This window comes from Panthera pardus, unplaced genomic scaffold, assembly GCF_024362965.1.
Source record: "Panthera pardus isolate Hobbes unplaced genomic scaffold, ASM2436296v1 HiC_scaffold_27, whole genome shotgun sequence".
NCBI lineage: Eukaryota > Metazoa > Chordata > Mammalia > Carnivora > Felidae > Panthera > Panthera pardus.
The window spans coordinates 104,659,133-104,676,967 of NW_026526843.1; the positions used below are offsets into that span (position 1 = coordinate 104,659,133).

The 17,835-nt window shown below is 46.6% G+C and overlaps 1 protein-coding gene across 3 annotated transcripts in view; it reads right to left on the reverse strand.

The window, feature by feature from the left end:
• Positions 1-17,532: 17,532 nt before the first annotated feature.
• PDK3 (pyruvate dehydrogenase kinase 3) overlaps positions 17,533-17,835 on the reverse strand; it is a 64,872-nt gene continuing 64,569 nt past the window's right edge. For all 3 annotated transcript variants that reach the window (XM_019419717.2, XM_019419716.2, XM_019419718.2), the window contains exon 12: positions 17,533-17,769. In XM_019419717.2, coding sequence (XP_019275262.1) covers positions 17,749-17,769 — 21 coding nt within the window. In that variant the 3' untranslated portion in view covers positions 17,533-17,748. The remainder of the gene's footprint in view (positions 17,770-17,835) is intronic.

Below are 17,835 nucleotides of genomic sequence, written 5' to 3' on the forward strand. Positions count from 1 at the left end.
TCAGACTTTTGAAAAACGAATAAGTTCACGAGGCATTTGCAACTTCTACTTCTCTCTAGAATTGAGTTTTTTGTCGTGTCACTGCGATGTGCACCGGGACAAAGCCATAAGAAGAGCACACACACTTAAGACTCTGCTGTACATACAAGAAGACGGAGACTCGTCTGGGTTAAAGTACGACCTTACGCCCAAGCATTTGCTCTGGTGCTGAATAACGCGAACTACTGGAATCAGCCCTCCACCCCTACCCCCTCGTCCCTCCCCGACCCACCCCCGCTCCCCAGTGGAACACAGCGTTCCCAACCTGTTTATAAATAAAGGGACACGTAATTGCACGTTGGCTTGTCGTGTTTCTTCAAAGTGTGCCTCTGCGTTCGCGTGTACGAGTGCCAGCTCAGAGGGGAAAAACCCAGGTGTGGTGGCCGGCCCGCCCATGGCCAGCTGCGGACTTCAGAGGGGACTTCAGAGGGCGGGGGCTCTGTGCTGCGCGGCTCGGGGCAAAGGGCCCACACCTGACTGACGAGCTAGTTAGGCTACCGGGAGGGGAGGTCGCCGGAGGGAGCCCGGTCGGGACCTTGAGTTCTAGGTTCCAGTGCTAACTGGCTTCGTGACCGAGGCCAAACCGCTTCACTTCTGTGGCCTCAGTGTCTGCTTTTGTAAAAGGAGGGGGTTGACGGAAATGGTTTCTGGGGTCTTTGCCCGTTAAGGTCTCTGAATGTATGACACAGCCCGCGGTGTCCCTAAGCTGCTCCGGCTAGGATGCTGTCACCAAGTGACCGCGAGGAAGTGCTTACCTCTCAGCAGAGAGCTGGAGGGGTGGCCCAGCACAGCCGACAGCTTTCTTTGGTGGCCGCTTACACGCTTACACGCCCTGGCCTCCACGGCTCTCGGGCTCCACCCACCTTCCTCATCCTGCCACCTGGTGGGGGCTTCTCACCTGTACCCAATCGGGGCGGCGTGGCCATCTCCACCACTTTAACATCTTGGGGGAAGCGCGCCTCTGATAAGACGGAAGCAGAGAGGCGGGGGTGGAGGCACTACATCGGGAGCCCAAAGGCCAGCAACTGAGGCAGATTCTGCAGTGCCGAGACCTGGGCACGTGCCCTCCACTAGCTTAATTTGGGAGTTTCAGTGAACTCCATCTGGGGAGGTTTAGCTCGGAAATGACACTTCTAACAGTAGCCCGGACTCTAGAATCAACAGCCAGGCCCGCATCCAGCAAGGGAATCCACTTAAAAACAGAATACCTATTATTCATAGACCGTGTTACTTGGCTTTGTTGCCCAGATCAGACACATTCTTGACAGGCTGTAATTACAGCAAGAGTTACAGGTTTCTTCTTGACTTCATGAGACCTCAGAAATGTTCCCAAAAGAAAGGCAATCCATTCTAAAGCACAGTAAAATTCACGTTGAGGGACTCTCATATTTGCTACAAAGACAATTAGCCTTTGTAAACAGAACCCCAGGATAAAAAGGTACACTATCAGAAATGTTTACACACAAACCACGCACACGCACAGAGTCCTCTCGTACCGGAGGCCTCGCGGGTTATTGGAGTTGTGTGTTTAAGCAACTTCTTCAGTAGGAGCCATTAGATAAAAAGACTCCCACCGAGATGCCATTCAGACAAAGCATGACCATTCATAAACCCCCAAGTATACCCAGTGGTTAAATTCTTTAAGAAGTCATCAAGTCAAAACCAATAAACCAGTAAAATGCGAAAATATCATTAAGAGCATAAATATCTGTAGGCACTAATAGATCTCTGTTAGGCCCTGCTGTGCGGCTGTAACTTATATTCTAGAAAAAAAAAAAAAAAGACCTTGTTAGCTGAGTCTCTGCCATAGCTGACCAAATATGGGAAGCTTGAGGAGAACTGTTCAGAGCAGGGTTGACTTGTCTCCTACAAGCGATTTTTATTCTCCTTCCCTTCATTCTCTTTCCTGCGGGGGGGTGGGGGGGGCAGGCAGGGAGGGAAATTGACATGCCAGGTTACTGTACTGTATTCACAAAAGCGGAGTTCTGATGGAGGGATTAGACATAACTAAAATATTTGATATGTAACCTTCCATTTTAAAAGAATTAATGAATCTATACCTGAAAGAGTTGGGATACTTTACCCTTTCCACAGGGACCTTTTCAGCTAATTATACTTGCAAATGAACTTGTCACTTGAAAATTTCCAAGTTCAAAGAAAACCTGTCATCTTCTGCCATGCACGTGGCAGGACATGACTGATTACACAGCTTGACGAGAGAACCAGTCTTTCTTGCCTGGTAGTCCCATTCCACTGGATAGATGTTGACAAGAAGCCATTCACTGGTCTGACCACAAACCAACATGAACACAAGAGAGTCACTGACTCTATTTTTTGTTTCCATACCTGGTACCCAGGGATCAACAATAGCTGAAAGAAGCTGAAGAGGTATATATTAGTTTCCTACTTCTGGAACAAACTCAGCAGCTTAAAACAACACAGCTCTGGAGGTCAGAAGCCCAAAATGGGTCTTACTGGACTAAAATTAAGACGTTGGCCGCACTGGATGCTCTAGGGAGGATGTGTTCTTGCACTTTCCAGCTTCTAAAAGCTGCTTGCATTCCTTGGCTCGTGGCCTCCGTCCATCTTCAAAGCCAGCCAAGGCCAGGGCCGTCTTTCTCATGTTAACACTGCTCCCACATGCCTTCTGCCTATATAAGGGCTCTTGTGTTTACATTTGCCCACCTGAATAATGCAAGAAAATCTCCCTATCTGAAGGTCGTCAGCAACTTTAATTCCTTGTTGCCACGTAATACAACATATTCCCAAATGCCGAGGATTACGATGCAGACACCTCTGGGGAGCCATTATGCTGTCTACCACAAGGTGACTAAAGACAATGGTCATAAACCCTTGAACCTTTTTCCAGCTCCTGAGCTGAGGAACAGTAACCCCTATGCAGATAGATTCATGTTCCTCTTTTTAACATTGCTGTATCTACTCATGATGAACCTGCTTAAAAGGTTTCTCCCAAGTCTTGATATCCACAAGAGAAGCACAGAATAGGTATCATGGGAGATGACTGACCCAAATGAACATGCTAATTGGTCCAGGAGGAGAGACGTGGAGGTGGGTCCTCGACTCACAAACATGGAGCCATGGCTGATAGAGAAGGAAGTTTAAGAGTTTCCCCGCCCCATTCTCTGTATATATCCTCCAATTCATACATGGCAGTCTCAAGAAGACAAGGAGTAAAAGGGCAGCTAACCAAAGTCTTTGATCAAATGGATACGTTCCTACTGTAGCAGGCTCAGGAATACAGCTTCTGACTGCTGGGCAGAATCGGTTTCCTGCCTATTCTCCACCTGGCTTGTGTTTTTTTCTTTTTCTGGTCCTTGGAAGTTGACCACGACCACTTTAAGCTAGAACTCACTTCCAGCCATCCAGCATCAGACTACTCCATACTCCTTTCTAGAGTAACTTCTTTTCCCACTGGAGCCTTCCATGAGCATTTGCACTCCTGTCTGGAGCTTTCGATAAACATTTGAGTGAGCTGCTAGGTCCTGGGGACACAAAGATTCAAGAGGACACAGTCTCATCCCCCATGCCAATTTCAGCTCAAGCCCAGTAGCTTGACTCTCAACTATGGCCTCTCCTGACTGGCCCTACCTTTGACTTTCCTGAGCCCTTGTTGAACAGTCCAGGTTTCTAACTGTGCCAAATAGAGTTTTACAGTGCTTTTACAAACAACTAATTTCACAATATTTTACTAATTTCTTTGGGTGTGGGGTGCTCTTTTTCCAAGTGCAAGGACTGCCACATCTTATTCAGAGTAGGGGAAAATAAGTAGATTTTAAATAGCAGACTTTCGGGGCACCTGGGTGGCTCACTTGGTTAAGCGTCCGGCTTCGGCTCAGGTCATGATCTCACGGTTTGTGGGTTCGAGCCCCGCATCGGGCTCTGTGCTGACAGCTCAGAGCCTGGAGCTGGCTTCGGACTCTGTGTCTCCCTCTCTCTCTGCCCATCCTCTGCCTCTCTCTCTCAAAAATAAATAAACTTAAAAAAAATAGACTTTCTGTTTATCAGAAACCACTCTGAGGACTGCCGAATGGAGGAGGCTCATGATTGCTGTGCCTTCGCTAGGCCCATGAATAGTACAGCTGTAGGTGAGCTACCGAAGTCCCAAGGCATCAGCACACACTTTCCTTTAAGGTCCTAACAACAGGTGTGGAGCCTCGCCCCGAAGACTTGAACTCTCTTATCTGGACAGAACTATTTGATGAGTGACATGGGCATTCGAGGCCTCACCCTAAATTCGATTGCAGTGTGACTGACGGGCCTTTGTCACCTGGATAACGGGGCAGTATCTGCCCCCGTAAACTTGCTATTCTGTTGCCAGTTGAAGCCCTAGGAAAAGAGCAGTTTTCGTATAGGAAGCTCTGTTCCAGTTACTGTGCTAAGGTGACAATAATTATCTCTAACTTTGGAAATAATTACACTATTATATTAAGCTGTTACTAAGGAACCGTGGAAAGCTCTGCACCCGTCACCGTTACTGAAAGCATTAACGCGTTTATTTTGTCTGAGGGCTGGAGAGGGCTGTTCAGACGACGATGCCGGGGAACAGTGAGAAGACCATTGGCCTAACTTAGAGTTTCTTGCACAGTAAGAAACAGCAAGGCTGCTCAGCTGCCCCGAATTCAAATCAAGGCCTTTTTGTCTGTTCTGAGTATTTTCCAAACACCTGCTAAACAGAACATCAATACAACTGCAAGGCCCCTAGGACCTGCTCTGTGTCAAGGAGACGGGCTTGGCCGCTGCTTGCCACCTACGATTCTCCTAGGCAGGTTTGGACTTACCAGTGGTTTTCAACCTGCTCCATCCCATGTTAGCATCTCCTAGGGGACTCTTAAGAATATGTCCCAGAGGCCATCTGACAGAATGGATCCGAAGTGGGGCCCAGGACTCCGATTCCAACAAGCCCAGGTTGAGACCCTCTGGGCTACACTTAATACCTCAACTCAGGGTACAAAGTGAGCCTCGGAGAGTAATGGATTCAGAGGTTGTGACCAATGGCTCGTATAACAAAGATGAGAAATGATCTGCCATACCGCTGTGACAGGAGAAATGTGGTCTAAATCTCATTTTCTTATCCAAAGAGAGACTATTATGTTGATAACAGTGTCATCAGTGGGCAGTAGGCAAAGGATTCGTTTTAAGACCAACATTAAGAAATGACAAAAGTACTGTTAAGCACCCATTCCAGTGGCTGGTGAAGACGGGTGCTCGGTGTTAACAGAACAATTCAACGACATGTAATGGCTATTCAACAGCTGCCAGGTCCAACATGATGGCCTTGAGCCACAAGTAGCCATTTAAATTTTGACAAATCCCATTTAAATAAACAGTTCCGTTCCTCAGTTGAACTAGCCACATTTTAAGTGTTCAAGTGGCCAGGGGCGACTATAATGGACAGCACAGATAGAGAACATTCCCATCATCACAGAGCTCTGGCGGGCAGTGGTCTACACGCACCCTTCCCAGGGGCAACCCCTCCTACGCAATGCCTTACGATTTACTCGTGTTCCCGATGTACATTCTTGTGTTACTAGGAACATCTGAAGAGATCGCATGATCGTTTGCAAACATGCATTAGTCATTGGAAAACCCTGAAATAAATGACAAGGAAGTCAAAACGTACATCCAAGAGCAATGCACTGCAGCAGCTTCACAGAACCATAGACATTGAGTTGGAGGGTCTCTTTGTGAGTCTAAACCATACTTACTTTATGATTTCAAAACAGGGGAGGAGTGACTGCGACAAGAATGCTAGTCCCCCGGTCATGAGTGATGGGCTCACACAGTGGCTGACTTTTGGTAAAATTCGGACAGATACTTTAAATACGTGAACTAAAACCACGATCGCTTCTGAGAGCCACTGCTTTTGTATTCTTTGGGCAAAATGCATCACAGCATGAAAGCAGCTGGTGGTACCTGCTTCCTATTTTAGGTGTTAAAGAGTGCCATAAAATATCAGACCTGGGAAGGACCTTGGAACCATATAGTCCAACGCCCTAATTTTATAGACAAGGAAACCAAGATGCAGTTAACGACTCGCTGGTAGCAGAATGGAGGCTAATGTGTGGACTCCCTGATATTAACCCCAAGAATCATTTACACCCAAGTTTCTTGCCTCAAATTTTCTAGGTTTGCTTTTTAGCGAGAAATATACAAGACAGCAGGTAGGTACTCTCAAGTCTTAGAAAGACAGCCATTCACCATTGACTGTTTAGTAGAAGAATGACACATTGGTAGATAGCACGAAGACCACACCGCTTAGTCATTATTCAGGAAGCCCGTAACCGCAGCCAAATGACCTCGGAGGCGCTGGGTCCTGGTGTCGGGCTGTGCCACATCCTCAAAAGACACCATGGAAGCAACGGCCCTTTAATTGCAAATTCCAAGTTGTTTATCTTCCGCGTATTCCATATGGCAACGGTTCCCAAATTACACTTTCTAAAGGATTTCTCTGTGGCGTTTGTTGCAATACAGATTCCTAGGCCTCCGGCCCCGAGCATCTGAATGAATAGAGCTGAGGGAGAGCCCAGGAATCTGCATTTTAACCAGCACTCTGTGTGATTCTGGTGTAGGTGGTCCATGGCCAGTTAGGCCCGATTCGCCCAGCACAGTCCTGGTTTGCACGTGTTTACATGCTTTAGCGTATAATTATTAATAGTGCTCTTTTCGCTGCCAAAAGTGTCGGGCGTGGACAATATATGGTCCCCTTTCCCTGATCCATGTTTGAAAAATATCGTTAAAACTATACACTGTGAGGAGCTCCTTTATTCTGCCAACAGGATGTTCCCCGCTGCCAAGAATCCAAATAACCTATTTTTCCTCCGATCGAGCATAAGCATTTAGGTAAGGGTCCTTGTCCACTCCCAGCAACTTACGAAGGTGCTTGGTGCTGCTCACGTATCGAATTGCAGAAAGCGAGACGGCAAGGCTCACGGGTGGGAGGGATGAGACCACAGGCCAGAGCTCAGGAAAAGACCACACTGACACGCAGTGAATCACAACTACCGTTTTATTGTTCGATGGCGGTGGTACAGAACTGTCCCCGTGCTCCGCGACTAGTTTGGCTGTGATACACACCGCAGATGGCTCTGCAACTCACAGGGAACGTTATCTAAGCCACACACTCCTCTGGCTGTGTTTTTCCAACAATCCCAACAACAGAACACTTTTCTCCGAAGCATGTGAGGTGACGAACTGCCTCAAGGCAGTGTCATCCTCCACTCGTGACAGCGTGTACCAGCCAGGCCACAGAACAGCACAGAACATGAGGGGGCTGGGCTGCACTCTATGAGTCCCAAGGCAGCTCGTGAGCACTGGACACGCGCGTAAATCTATCGCCGTGACAGAATCGACAGATACGCAAAACGAACCAGGTCAGATTTGGACGTGGAGGTACAAGACTCGTAAAGAACTTTTATTTCGTGTAAGTGAATACTCTTCCCTTGTCAAATCAGCTACAGTTTCCAGTTTAATCACCGCTTGCGTGCGTTAAAGAGCCGTGATGACAAACTGGCCAAGCAAGGAACTACATTTAAATGCAGCATTAGCTGTGTTTACGATGGTATATTTCACCCCGCAATGACTTCTCCTATTTTCTTCAAGCATTTCTGAAGTATTCGCAACTCGGGTCCTAAATCTGGAAAATATTTAAGCTGCAAGCGCTTGTGTGCAGCTTTGTGAGGACGTGAACTCAGAGCAACAGATGGTGTGTGGTGTCTCCGTGAACCTGAAGCGGCAAATTGCAACTTCAAATCGGTTCAACACCAAGGAACTCGGCAGAGATCAGGTTGGCCAGAATGCTCAAGCGGTATGCTCTATTCCGCCAAGGCACGTGTCGTGTTGTTCAGGACGCGCTCAAGAGCAAGCCGGGTTTTTTATCAGAGCGTAGCATTCGGACCTAGCGCAGCGCAGCGTAACAGAGTAATCGCTGTAATGGCGAGGAAGATGGAAACGGGGGAGGGAGCACCAAGGAAGTCAGCCTGAAGTTTTAAAGTACCCAGTACCTTATAGTTTCCAGCTCAACCTTGCCTTGGCTGTCTACTCAGAGTCAAGATGCACTTAGTGTGGTTCGGTCTAAGGAATGATTTTAATTAGATGCACAATGACTCGTGCACATTCACATGGCAGCTCTAACAGGAACTTTTAAAAGTGAAAAGCAAGATACCAGAGCGCTTTGTGTGATGCTTTCCCCGGGGAAGAGTCACCTAGGCGGCTGGGGAACAGCCAGCACATACAGCCTCTTGTTTCACGTTTGACGCCGGCCACGCGGCCAGCCAGGCAAACTCTGCCTCCCGACAGCGATGCGGCCTGCTCCCTCTGCAGTGGCAGGATTCTCCCGTTTTCAGATCCCCACAGTGACAGGCCGCGGCTCTAGTTATTCTAAAGCATCCGTTCTAATTAAACACGTCGGAGAGCAACCCCAGCAGTTTGTCAGATACAGGCATAAGCCAGTTCTTAATGTAAATATAGGGCCTTTTAAAATACTGATTGACGTTTCCCCTGGTTATAACGGATCAGAGGACAAACATAAAATGGAATTTATAAGAAAGTGGTACCATGGTGCGTTATAAACAACAATACGAAATTTTACACTCCTCCCGCCTGTTTTCACAAACTCTTCCTGTCAGCTACATGTAGCGTGGCTAACTGAGGAACGAATGCCTTTGGCTTCCAATCAGATCTAACTTTTGGAACTGTCTTTTTACGTCTGACACATAGGAAGACACAAAACAGAGTTCGTGTTGAATGTCAGGATTCCTTTGCTTTGCTCTCAAAAAGAATCTCAAGGTTAAGATGATCTTAAAACATGAAGTAGTTGTGTCAATAATATGCATTCCGTTCTTAGCTGGCTATTTTTGACCAGTTTGGAAGGCAAAGATGAACTGAATTGCTGGGAAACCAGCCCTACGTGCCAGAACCGGACGCTTCTTTCCTTTGCTAACCGTAGGTCAACACAGCGCTTACTGTATATATGCTCTTGGACATTGGTGCTATTTTGGCCCATTTGCAAAAGGTATGTGAATTCAAATAGGTCGGCAGAAGTTAGAGGTATTTAATGGAACGTTCTTTTAAATGAAATGCTATTATCCCCAAAGGATTCAATTCCAATAGAAAACAGAATCCGGTACAAAACTGGAAAAGCCAAGAAGCAAACTCAGCAAACAAAATCAAACTGCAGGGTTTTTCTACGAACATCGCAGTAAGTGTGATAGAGAGACCTTTGTACAGCTACTAAACAAAGGACGTTTGGGTGTCACTTACTATGCAAAGGCCCAGAGTACATAGACTCTCAGTGGCGATAAGGGTGAGGTTCAAGTTTCTTGGGTAATCTCGTGCTCCTGAGATGACAATACTTTTGAAACTCTAGTTCCAGAAATTTAGACAAGAACTGTCAAATCTAAATACACCGTGATACAGTTTCAGAGATTTCCGTGGGGATTCTTGACAAAGGCTGTTCCCTGAGACCTGCAAGGGTAGTGAAACTGTCATCCTCGGAGTACAAAAAAATAGACCATGAAACATCGATTTGGTCTCTTTACTTCTCCCCTGAAAGAAATTATTTAAAATAAAAAGATTTATCAGCACAGTCTAAACTCTTTAGATCTACCTGTTTGAAAAAAATCTCTTTTCATTTAGTGAGAGGCCAGGCACGGCGGGATGCCTTCACAAACCTCCCTCCTCACACTGCTCTTCAAAAGATGACCTCTTTAAAGGTACAGAAATGAAAATACAGTTCTTACGGTTGAAACGAATTTAGTGGAATACACAGATAATCAGCTGCATTTTAAAGAACGCGGCTGTAGTTTCTCACTTGTGGAAACGAAAACACGAAGAAGTTCAGCAAACTGAATGGAAACCTACAGCGACTGGAACCTTTAAAGAGCGCAATTCCAACTCTGTACTTTTGGAAAATATGAAAAACAAATCTAAAATACCTCTCTATGTAAATTAGAGCTCACACCATGGTATTCAAAATTAAAATGATTTACATAATCTACTATACTTTCTGTTTTGTTAGTAATTAACCTTCCCGAGGCTGATTTTGTTCTCCTCAGTGTTTGCTTAACTAAAGTGCTTAATAAAATTTCTACAGAATATATTACCCTCTCCATAGATGAATATTATTTTGAACTACAATCTGACAAAAATCTAACTACATTTAATTATGCTTGATTAATCCAAATGTCACTGAGAGATTTATAGAACAGAGAAATATTCTGCAGGTTAAGTTCTCGTACTCTTTGCGCCGGAAGCTTCCTGGATGCAGTATTGCCGCCAATCGACCCCTCAGTTCTCTAACATTTCCAAAAACCGCACACAAAATATTCCCAACGGTCTCCACCGGACCACGGCACTGGAGCCCTGGAGCCCTGCCGCTTCCGAGAGCTGCGTGGCCGCCATCGGAGGCCGAAGTCGCTCCAGGCCGGAGGCGAAGCGGCCCTGCCGACCACAGTGCTGGAGGGAAAGGGTGCAGTGCCAGCGAGTGACCCCGCGGCCCGGGCGTACGAGGCGCAGAGGGGCGGGCTCTCTCCTACTGCGGGCCCACAACCGTAGCGGACATTTGTTGGGACGCTTTCAGGAGTGAGGCCCTACGGTACTTTTGTTTATATGCAAGTGAGTCCATTTAAAGGGTGACAAATTGGCCCTCCCTTAGAAAGCCACCTTGCGCCACAACACAAGTAGCGGCCCGCGTTCGGCCACAATGACCCTGTCACTGGGATCATGGGCAATTCGTGTCCCTATTTTAGAGACCGACGGAAAGGCAGAAACAAAGGTTTCTTGAGGCTTCTGTGACTAGGATACTGCTGTCATTTTATTTTCATTTTTAGGGGTGACCACAGCTAATGCCAACCTGAGGGCTTGAGAGGGAAGCCTTCTTGGACAATCCCTCTACCTCTAAAACCAGTGTGGAAATGGTAAAGAGGGTTTCTCCTTTTTTTTACGAGATTTTATTTTTAAGTCATCTCTACACCCGACGTGGGGCTTGAACTCACAACCTCGAGATCAAGAGTCGCACGCAGGCTCTACCAACTGAGCCAGCCAGTTGTCTTTCCTCTTGGCGAGCTGCTATTTTAACTCTAGCGGTGGCGTCCATACGTTAGAAGTGTATGTAAATCATGATTTCTAAAGTCCTAAAAAGACATCTGGACCCTGTTGTCATCGCATTTGTGTTATGAGGAAACAACGGCCCACACCATTCAATGAAAGCGGATCGTGAAAGCTGGCTCTTCCCACCTGACCAGGGTCTCTCCTGGGTCAGCCACACACGGAGACGCAACAGGCTCGGGAGCTGTGCGTACCTGGAGGGCTGCTCCGGCCCTGGGCAGGGTCCCCTGCAGGGCCCCACACAGAGCCAGACACAGAAGACGGCCCTCCCAGGGCAGAGGAATGGATGCAAAGGCGACAAGAACTCGGGAATCACGAACACTTCCTCATCTAAGGAACATGCCTGTCCCTGACCAAAACAACGTTTACAGGGCTTGAAGCCCCCTAACTCGCCCCACGTCCCCCCACCCCCCGGCTTTCTTTTTCTCCACTGTATTTATTTTCTCCACTGTATTCATCTCTCCATCGTACCCGAAACATTCCTTGTTTTGTGTCTTGTCTGTTTCCCCTACTAGAACATGGCGTCCATGAGGAGGGATTTCCATTTGCTATGCTACGTGCCACGTGCCCGGCACTTAGCACAGTTTCTAGCACCCCGCAGACACTCATTACCGAAATGGAAGAATAAACACGGCTTCCTTTTACACAACTCCTGTCTACCACTTTCTTTTCACTCATCCCTGATGCGTAGGCACATATTCAATTTTCCCTTTCACACCAGGACAGAAACAGGGCAAAGACCCTGACTTTAGTGGAAGGCACTGCACGGTAGAGTTTGGTCATAGAGCAAGGCTGTAGGTCACGCTCCTTGGTCATTATCCTGGGATCCAAAGGTAAGTCTGCCTAGTGGAATATGCTGGCCACGGAGGCAAGGAGGCTTCGACCCTACAAACAGTCCCAATAGAGCGCCCACCCCATCGTTCACCTGTAAACGCACTCTAGAATCATTAACTCGTGTGCCTCTGTAGTAGGCCCCAGACCTACACACCATCTCAAGGGATATTCATGAATAACAAAAATAATCCTGATGAGAACTTCACTCCCTATTTCTTCATGAACCAAATTTTAAAATGCGATGAAATGAAAAGACAGGTAAGAAACCCCGTGTCACGATCGAGCTTTCACCAGGGTTAATACCCTCAGCAAGACAGCTGGACTAGCAACCTATTAACTGAAAACAGCTTCTGCTTCTCTTGCTAACTCTGATTATGTGCTAGTCTACCATATTTAATGAACCAATTAATAACTGTCATTGGCTGATAACTTCTTCAGTTCATTACATCGTCCCCTATTTTCAAACCAGAAGGTACTGATATCTCTAATCAATGGAACAGGAACCTGAGTTAAAAGTTATCTTTCCACACAGAACAATAAACAAAAATCCTGTATTGATTAAGTTATTAATGGTCCTTTCCTGCTAGCAATATTGGGTCCTTCTGTTTACTTTCATACACATTATGACCACGAAGGACATTATCTTCAAAGTCAATGTTTAAGCACCTGGACCACTGGGAAAGATGGCAGAGTAAACACATGTTTCTATCAGGGCTCCTGCCCCTCAACACACACATCCAAAGACTGAAAAAGAAGCTGGCCATTATGAAACTAATAAAAGCCACCACCCCATACCAAGGACTCCAGGGGGAGTATCTGACAGATACAACAAAGTTGGAGACTAATCAAAGGAGCGTTCTCGCATTTGTCAAGCAGACCACAGTTGCTGGGCAGTTCAGGAGAGGTTTCCAAAGGACTCTACCACTCGTTTCTTCATTTGGAGAAACAAGGGACAGCGGCAGTCAGGAGAAGCTGAGCGTGCACCGCACGGGCACGTTTCCACCAGCAAACCTGGGAGGGGAGAGGGAGATGGCAGGTGCTCCATTTGCGGGTGGGGGACAGAAATAAGAACTCGGGAGCCAACCACACACGTGCTGACTACGGACAGTCCGGCAGAGCAGAAGTACGAACCCACCACACTCCTGCTAGGGCGACACCTAGTGGAAATAGGGAAGCTCAAAAGGAATTCCTTTCCCCCGGCTGGGCAGGGGATTCAGCAGCGTCCATGGAAGGCACTTGGAGACAAAATGTCCCAAGGAGGCTTTGCTTAACTCCTTCTTCCCCCGTATCCAAGTAGCAGACTGAAAAACATGAACCGCCTCCACCATTACAACCCATCAACATCTAGTGCGAAGGTGACCATTCAAACACGTCTCACTTGAGAAAAGAGGAGTCGAGGAGGATTTCTCCACACTCTTCTTGGGCAGCCAGAACTGGTCCCATGCCAAGACAAATAATAAGCAGAGACACCCATCACGATACCTGTGAAACAATAAAAGAGCCAAACAACCCAGAAGAAAGGAAGGAAGGAACCATACAACAGATAAGCACACACATACAACAGATAAGTAACTTCAGAAAATTGTAGACAACACAGTTCAGCCTTCCAAGAAATGAAACCAGGAGTCAGAGAGGACAACATAATGGAAAAAAACAAAAAAAAGCTGACAGAGCTAAGAAACAGATTAAAAAAAAAAAAAGAAAGCGTAACAGAAGTGAAACTCACGTTGCGCGCAGCAACGCCTCTCGCCAATGCCACAGAAGATGAAGGATCAGACCCGAGGTGAAAAATATCACAGCATCAAGAAAGACGAGGGGATGAAAGCGGTCAAAGGAAAGATAAATGTGAAGGACAGATAACACAGAACCCATAGAGGGGCAAATTATTAAAGAGCACAAATACACTGCTAAGACATGTCATAAGGCCCAATGACAATGTCTAACACTCATCATGGATCAGAAAAAGCCAACAGACAACGGTCAATTCTGAGATTCGAATCCAGTCATGGATTTCAAGGATACACAAGAAATCACAAGTGCCCGGGACAAACAAGTAGGCCATCTGCAAAAGGCGAAAAAAAAATCTGTCTGGACTCAGGCCTCTCAGCACCACCAGAAAGCAGAAGATAATAAAGCAACGTGTCTAAAGAACTGAGGGAAAAAGGATGTGATCCAAGAATCTCAGAGCCAGGCAAATTACTGTTCCTAAGGAATGGCAACAGAAACATATTGGTAAATATGCAAGAAAATCCAACCAAAGCTGTAATCCAGTCCACTAAAAGATAAAAGCATCGAGTACCGGATGTGGAGTCTTTGTATGAGAGGGCTGGCAGTGAGCACTGAGTTAACTGAAACATGGAATTAAGTCTAAATAACTCTAATAATTACCTGCAGCTACACACTCTGAGTTGCCTGTCTTTCGAGGTAAAAGCTGCCAAGTCCATTCGATGATCTCTTCTCACTAACGATGCCAAAATGAAAACACACAAAAGAAAACCTCTCTTGAATGGAATTCTCTGGCACTATAGAAAAATTTTGGTTTGTATCCTGCCCTTGAGTGTTAATATACCCGAGAAATTCCTCAAAAGAGATCATGCTAGTGACCCGGTTACCTGTGGAAAGCACTGGGAACGAGACCGAGCTGCTCACTTTGGTTCTTGCACTCACCTGGGCACACCAGTGAACTGCTTTGGAACGCACATGAGAAACAGAGGGAATACTTGAAGCGTCCGCCTCACGGCACTCTAAGGGTCAAATGGGAGCCTTTCTGTGACGGTTCTTTGGAATCGATAAGCAAGGCTGTAACACTGTCTCACTTGATTGGATGGAAAAATCCACTATATTAAAGAGCCAAAATCAGACCCTCAGAGACAGAAAAAGCAACAGACGGCTCCGGTGGAGCCATCCCTTCTTCTTTCATTTCTCTCCATTTTATTTTTTTTTAAGTTTATTTATTTTGAGAGAGAGTGCACACGCACAGGAGGAGGGGCAGAGAGAGAGACAGAGACAGAGACAGAGACAGAGGGAGGAAGAGACCACCAGGCAGGGACCATGGTGTCTGCACAGAGCCCTATGTGGGGCTTGAACTGAGGAACCATGAGATCACGACCTGAGCTGAACTTGGTCGCTTAACCGACCGAGCCACCCAGGCACCTCTCATTTCTCTACATCTTAAAGTCATTGTTCTCAGGCCTGTAAAAAGGAGATTCAGTCCTTCCACAGCTCCTGACCTGAACTGTTTCTAATTGGGAAACAAAAATAGTTTAAGAACATAGAAAGATGCTGCCCGCCACCCAAGGCAAATGTCAGTTTTCATTCATTGATTCAACTAATATTTATTAAGCACCTATGATGTGCCAGGAACTATTCCAAATAGCAGACATAGTCCCCAAATACTAAAAACTGAGGACATGAGAGGAAACACAGAGGGAATGGGAGTACTAAATGAATTCAGCTTAAAAAGGGTCTATGTCTATTTATTTTACAACCTATATGTGGCAATTTGACCATTTGCTTCGACAAACCGAGCACACAGTCAGAGGCATGCACCCATGTTCAGATTCAGAGGGCCACGTACGGCCAACAAGAAGGATAAATGAATGCTGGGGCCACTCAGCCGTGAGAATGCAAGATGTTCCTGCAACTCTTCTTATGGCTGCTGCTCTGGAGCAAAGGTCAATTCTTAATGCAGAAGGCAGACGGGAGAGGCAAGACTACAGGAGCCAGCCGGATAGGCAAGTGCATCAGAAAGGACTACCAATCATGTCATTAAAACACAAAAAGAGATCTTTACTTTTGAAAAAGACCTATAAAGGGGAGAACGCGACAGGATTTTTCCAAACCTTATTCTCCTTCTTGCACCCTTACAGGGAGCTGGTGAGGGCAGAACAATGTCCACAAGCACACAGCAAAACGCTGCCAGGACAAGGCAGGAGGGACCACTCCTCGGTCCGTGGCCTCCGCCCCCGCTGCGGAACAGCACATGTGAAAGTATAAAGGGGCATGGTTAGAAATGGAGGCCCGGGAAGATGATGCTCTACCACCTAATGTTTGTAAGACAGTCGGAGACTTGAGATGGAAAGGGCCCCTATTTTTACATCTGTGACACAAGGAAAAGATCACACGGAATGGCCCCATCCCCAAGACACGGACTCGGTCCTCAAACCCGCAGGCCTCCATCCGGACGATCCTGTCCTGCCTCTCTCAGAAGCACGTCTGTCTTTTTCTTATCTAGTGGATTATGGGAGTTCCCTGATGAGACCTTTGTACGGGTGGATGAGGGATCTTTCCAAGGGGAACTACCACGAGCTCAGGTAACACAATGAAATGCAAGAAAATCAGGCTCGGTGCAGCGAAGAGAAAGGGCTGCCGAGGACGACGCGCGTGCAGCTGCTCAGAGCCCGACCCCTCCCCTCCCGGGGCGACCCCCACGGAGGCCACAGCGAGGGCACCTGCACGGACGCCACCGTGGCACCAAAGGACTTTGTACTGTGTACTTTAGAAGCTACAACTTTTCCATCAGTGAACTCAGTGCTTAAAAATTGGATGGGAACATGGATATGGGCGTCACAAGAAGGCAGAAGCCAAAGCACAAGACAGGAGAAATCACGGTGGAGAGAAACACCGTGTGGAGCCGTATGAAGCGAGGCCTTGATCTGGACTGTGGGAAGGCTTCCGTTGCTGAGGGTACATACAACCCGACCTCCTTCTCCTCAGCCCGAGTCCTCTGCCCGGTCCAGCTTTCAGCAATAAGGAAAGGAGTATGAAAATCAGATCGACAGTTCTAAAAATGGCTACCATTCATGAAAATGAAAATTATGAAGACCTAGGGCATTTTTCAAAATAAATGAGAAAGAACTTTTGCCTTCGACAGCCTATTTTATAACTAGTAAAGTGCATCACACAGGGACCTCCAATTCCTTAGAAAACTACAAAGGAATCTGATAATGAGACTGGCAAAATTTTTACAGAGCATAAAAACTCCACTTCCCGCTCTTTACAAATTTGATAAGGACCAGAAGGTAGTTTTTCACTTAAGATCTTTGAAACCAAGCAGTTAAGTGAAAAATTCCAAGACACCTTTTGGAACGCTTTAATTGACAGAAGGGAAGTACACAAATGAATTTTAAAATAAAATCAATGCATCGGAGAGTAAGACCTAATGTGAAAGGTGCCACACCTCACTCAGATCAGATGGAAGAAGGCCAAAGTCAAAATCACAGAGTGAGGAAGGACGCAAATGCGAGACGAAGGGCCCTGGGACTGAATTATCAAGACACGCTCTGCTGGTGTCTCCAACTTCCAGATCACCCAGGCCTTAGTCGGTGGTTTGGAAAAACATGGTATTTGGTCACAAAGAGCAACAGTAGAGACTGGCTGCATCTGGAATGAGGAAGGAGCTTAGAATCCTGGGGACAAAGTACACACTCGACTCTATGACAATGAGGAGGGAGGTATGAGGACACCAGAGCGCTGATGAGGCTTTGCGCTCTCTCGTGACAGGCGCCAACCAAATCACAGCAACATACTATGAAAAATTGCTCAAGGTGCTACTTTAGTGAAGATATGGAGCAGCTACAGAAGGTTTCTCTGGAAAAGGTCCAGCTCATGTAGAGAAAATAAGACATTCAAGCACTGTAGTGACTATGTGCTTTGCTCAAAGTTGGTGGAGGAAAAGAGTTCTCTCTGGTTGACTTGCAGAAGATGATCTTTCTTCAGAGAGGACAGATGCATTCCGTTCTCTACAAAGTTCTATTGGTCTTGATCTTGTCCCTACAAAGAAAACAAGAGGAATATCCACGATCAGTTTGAGTATAACGTTCTCTATTTAACGAAGAT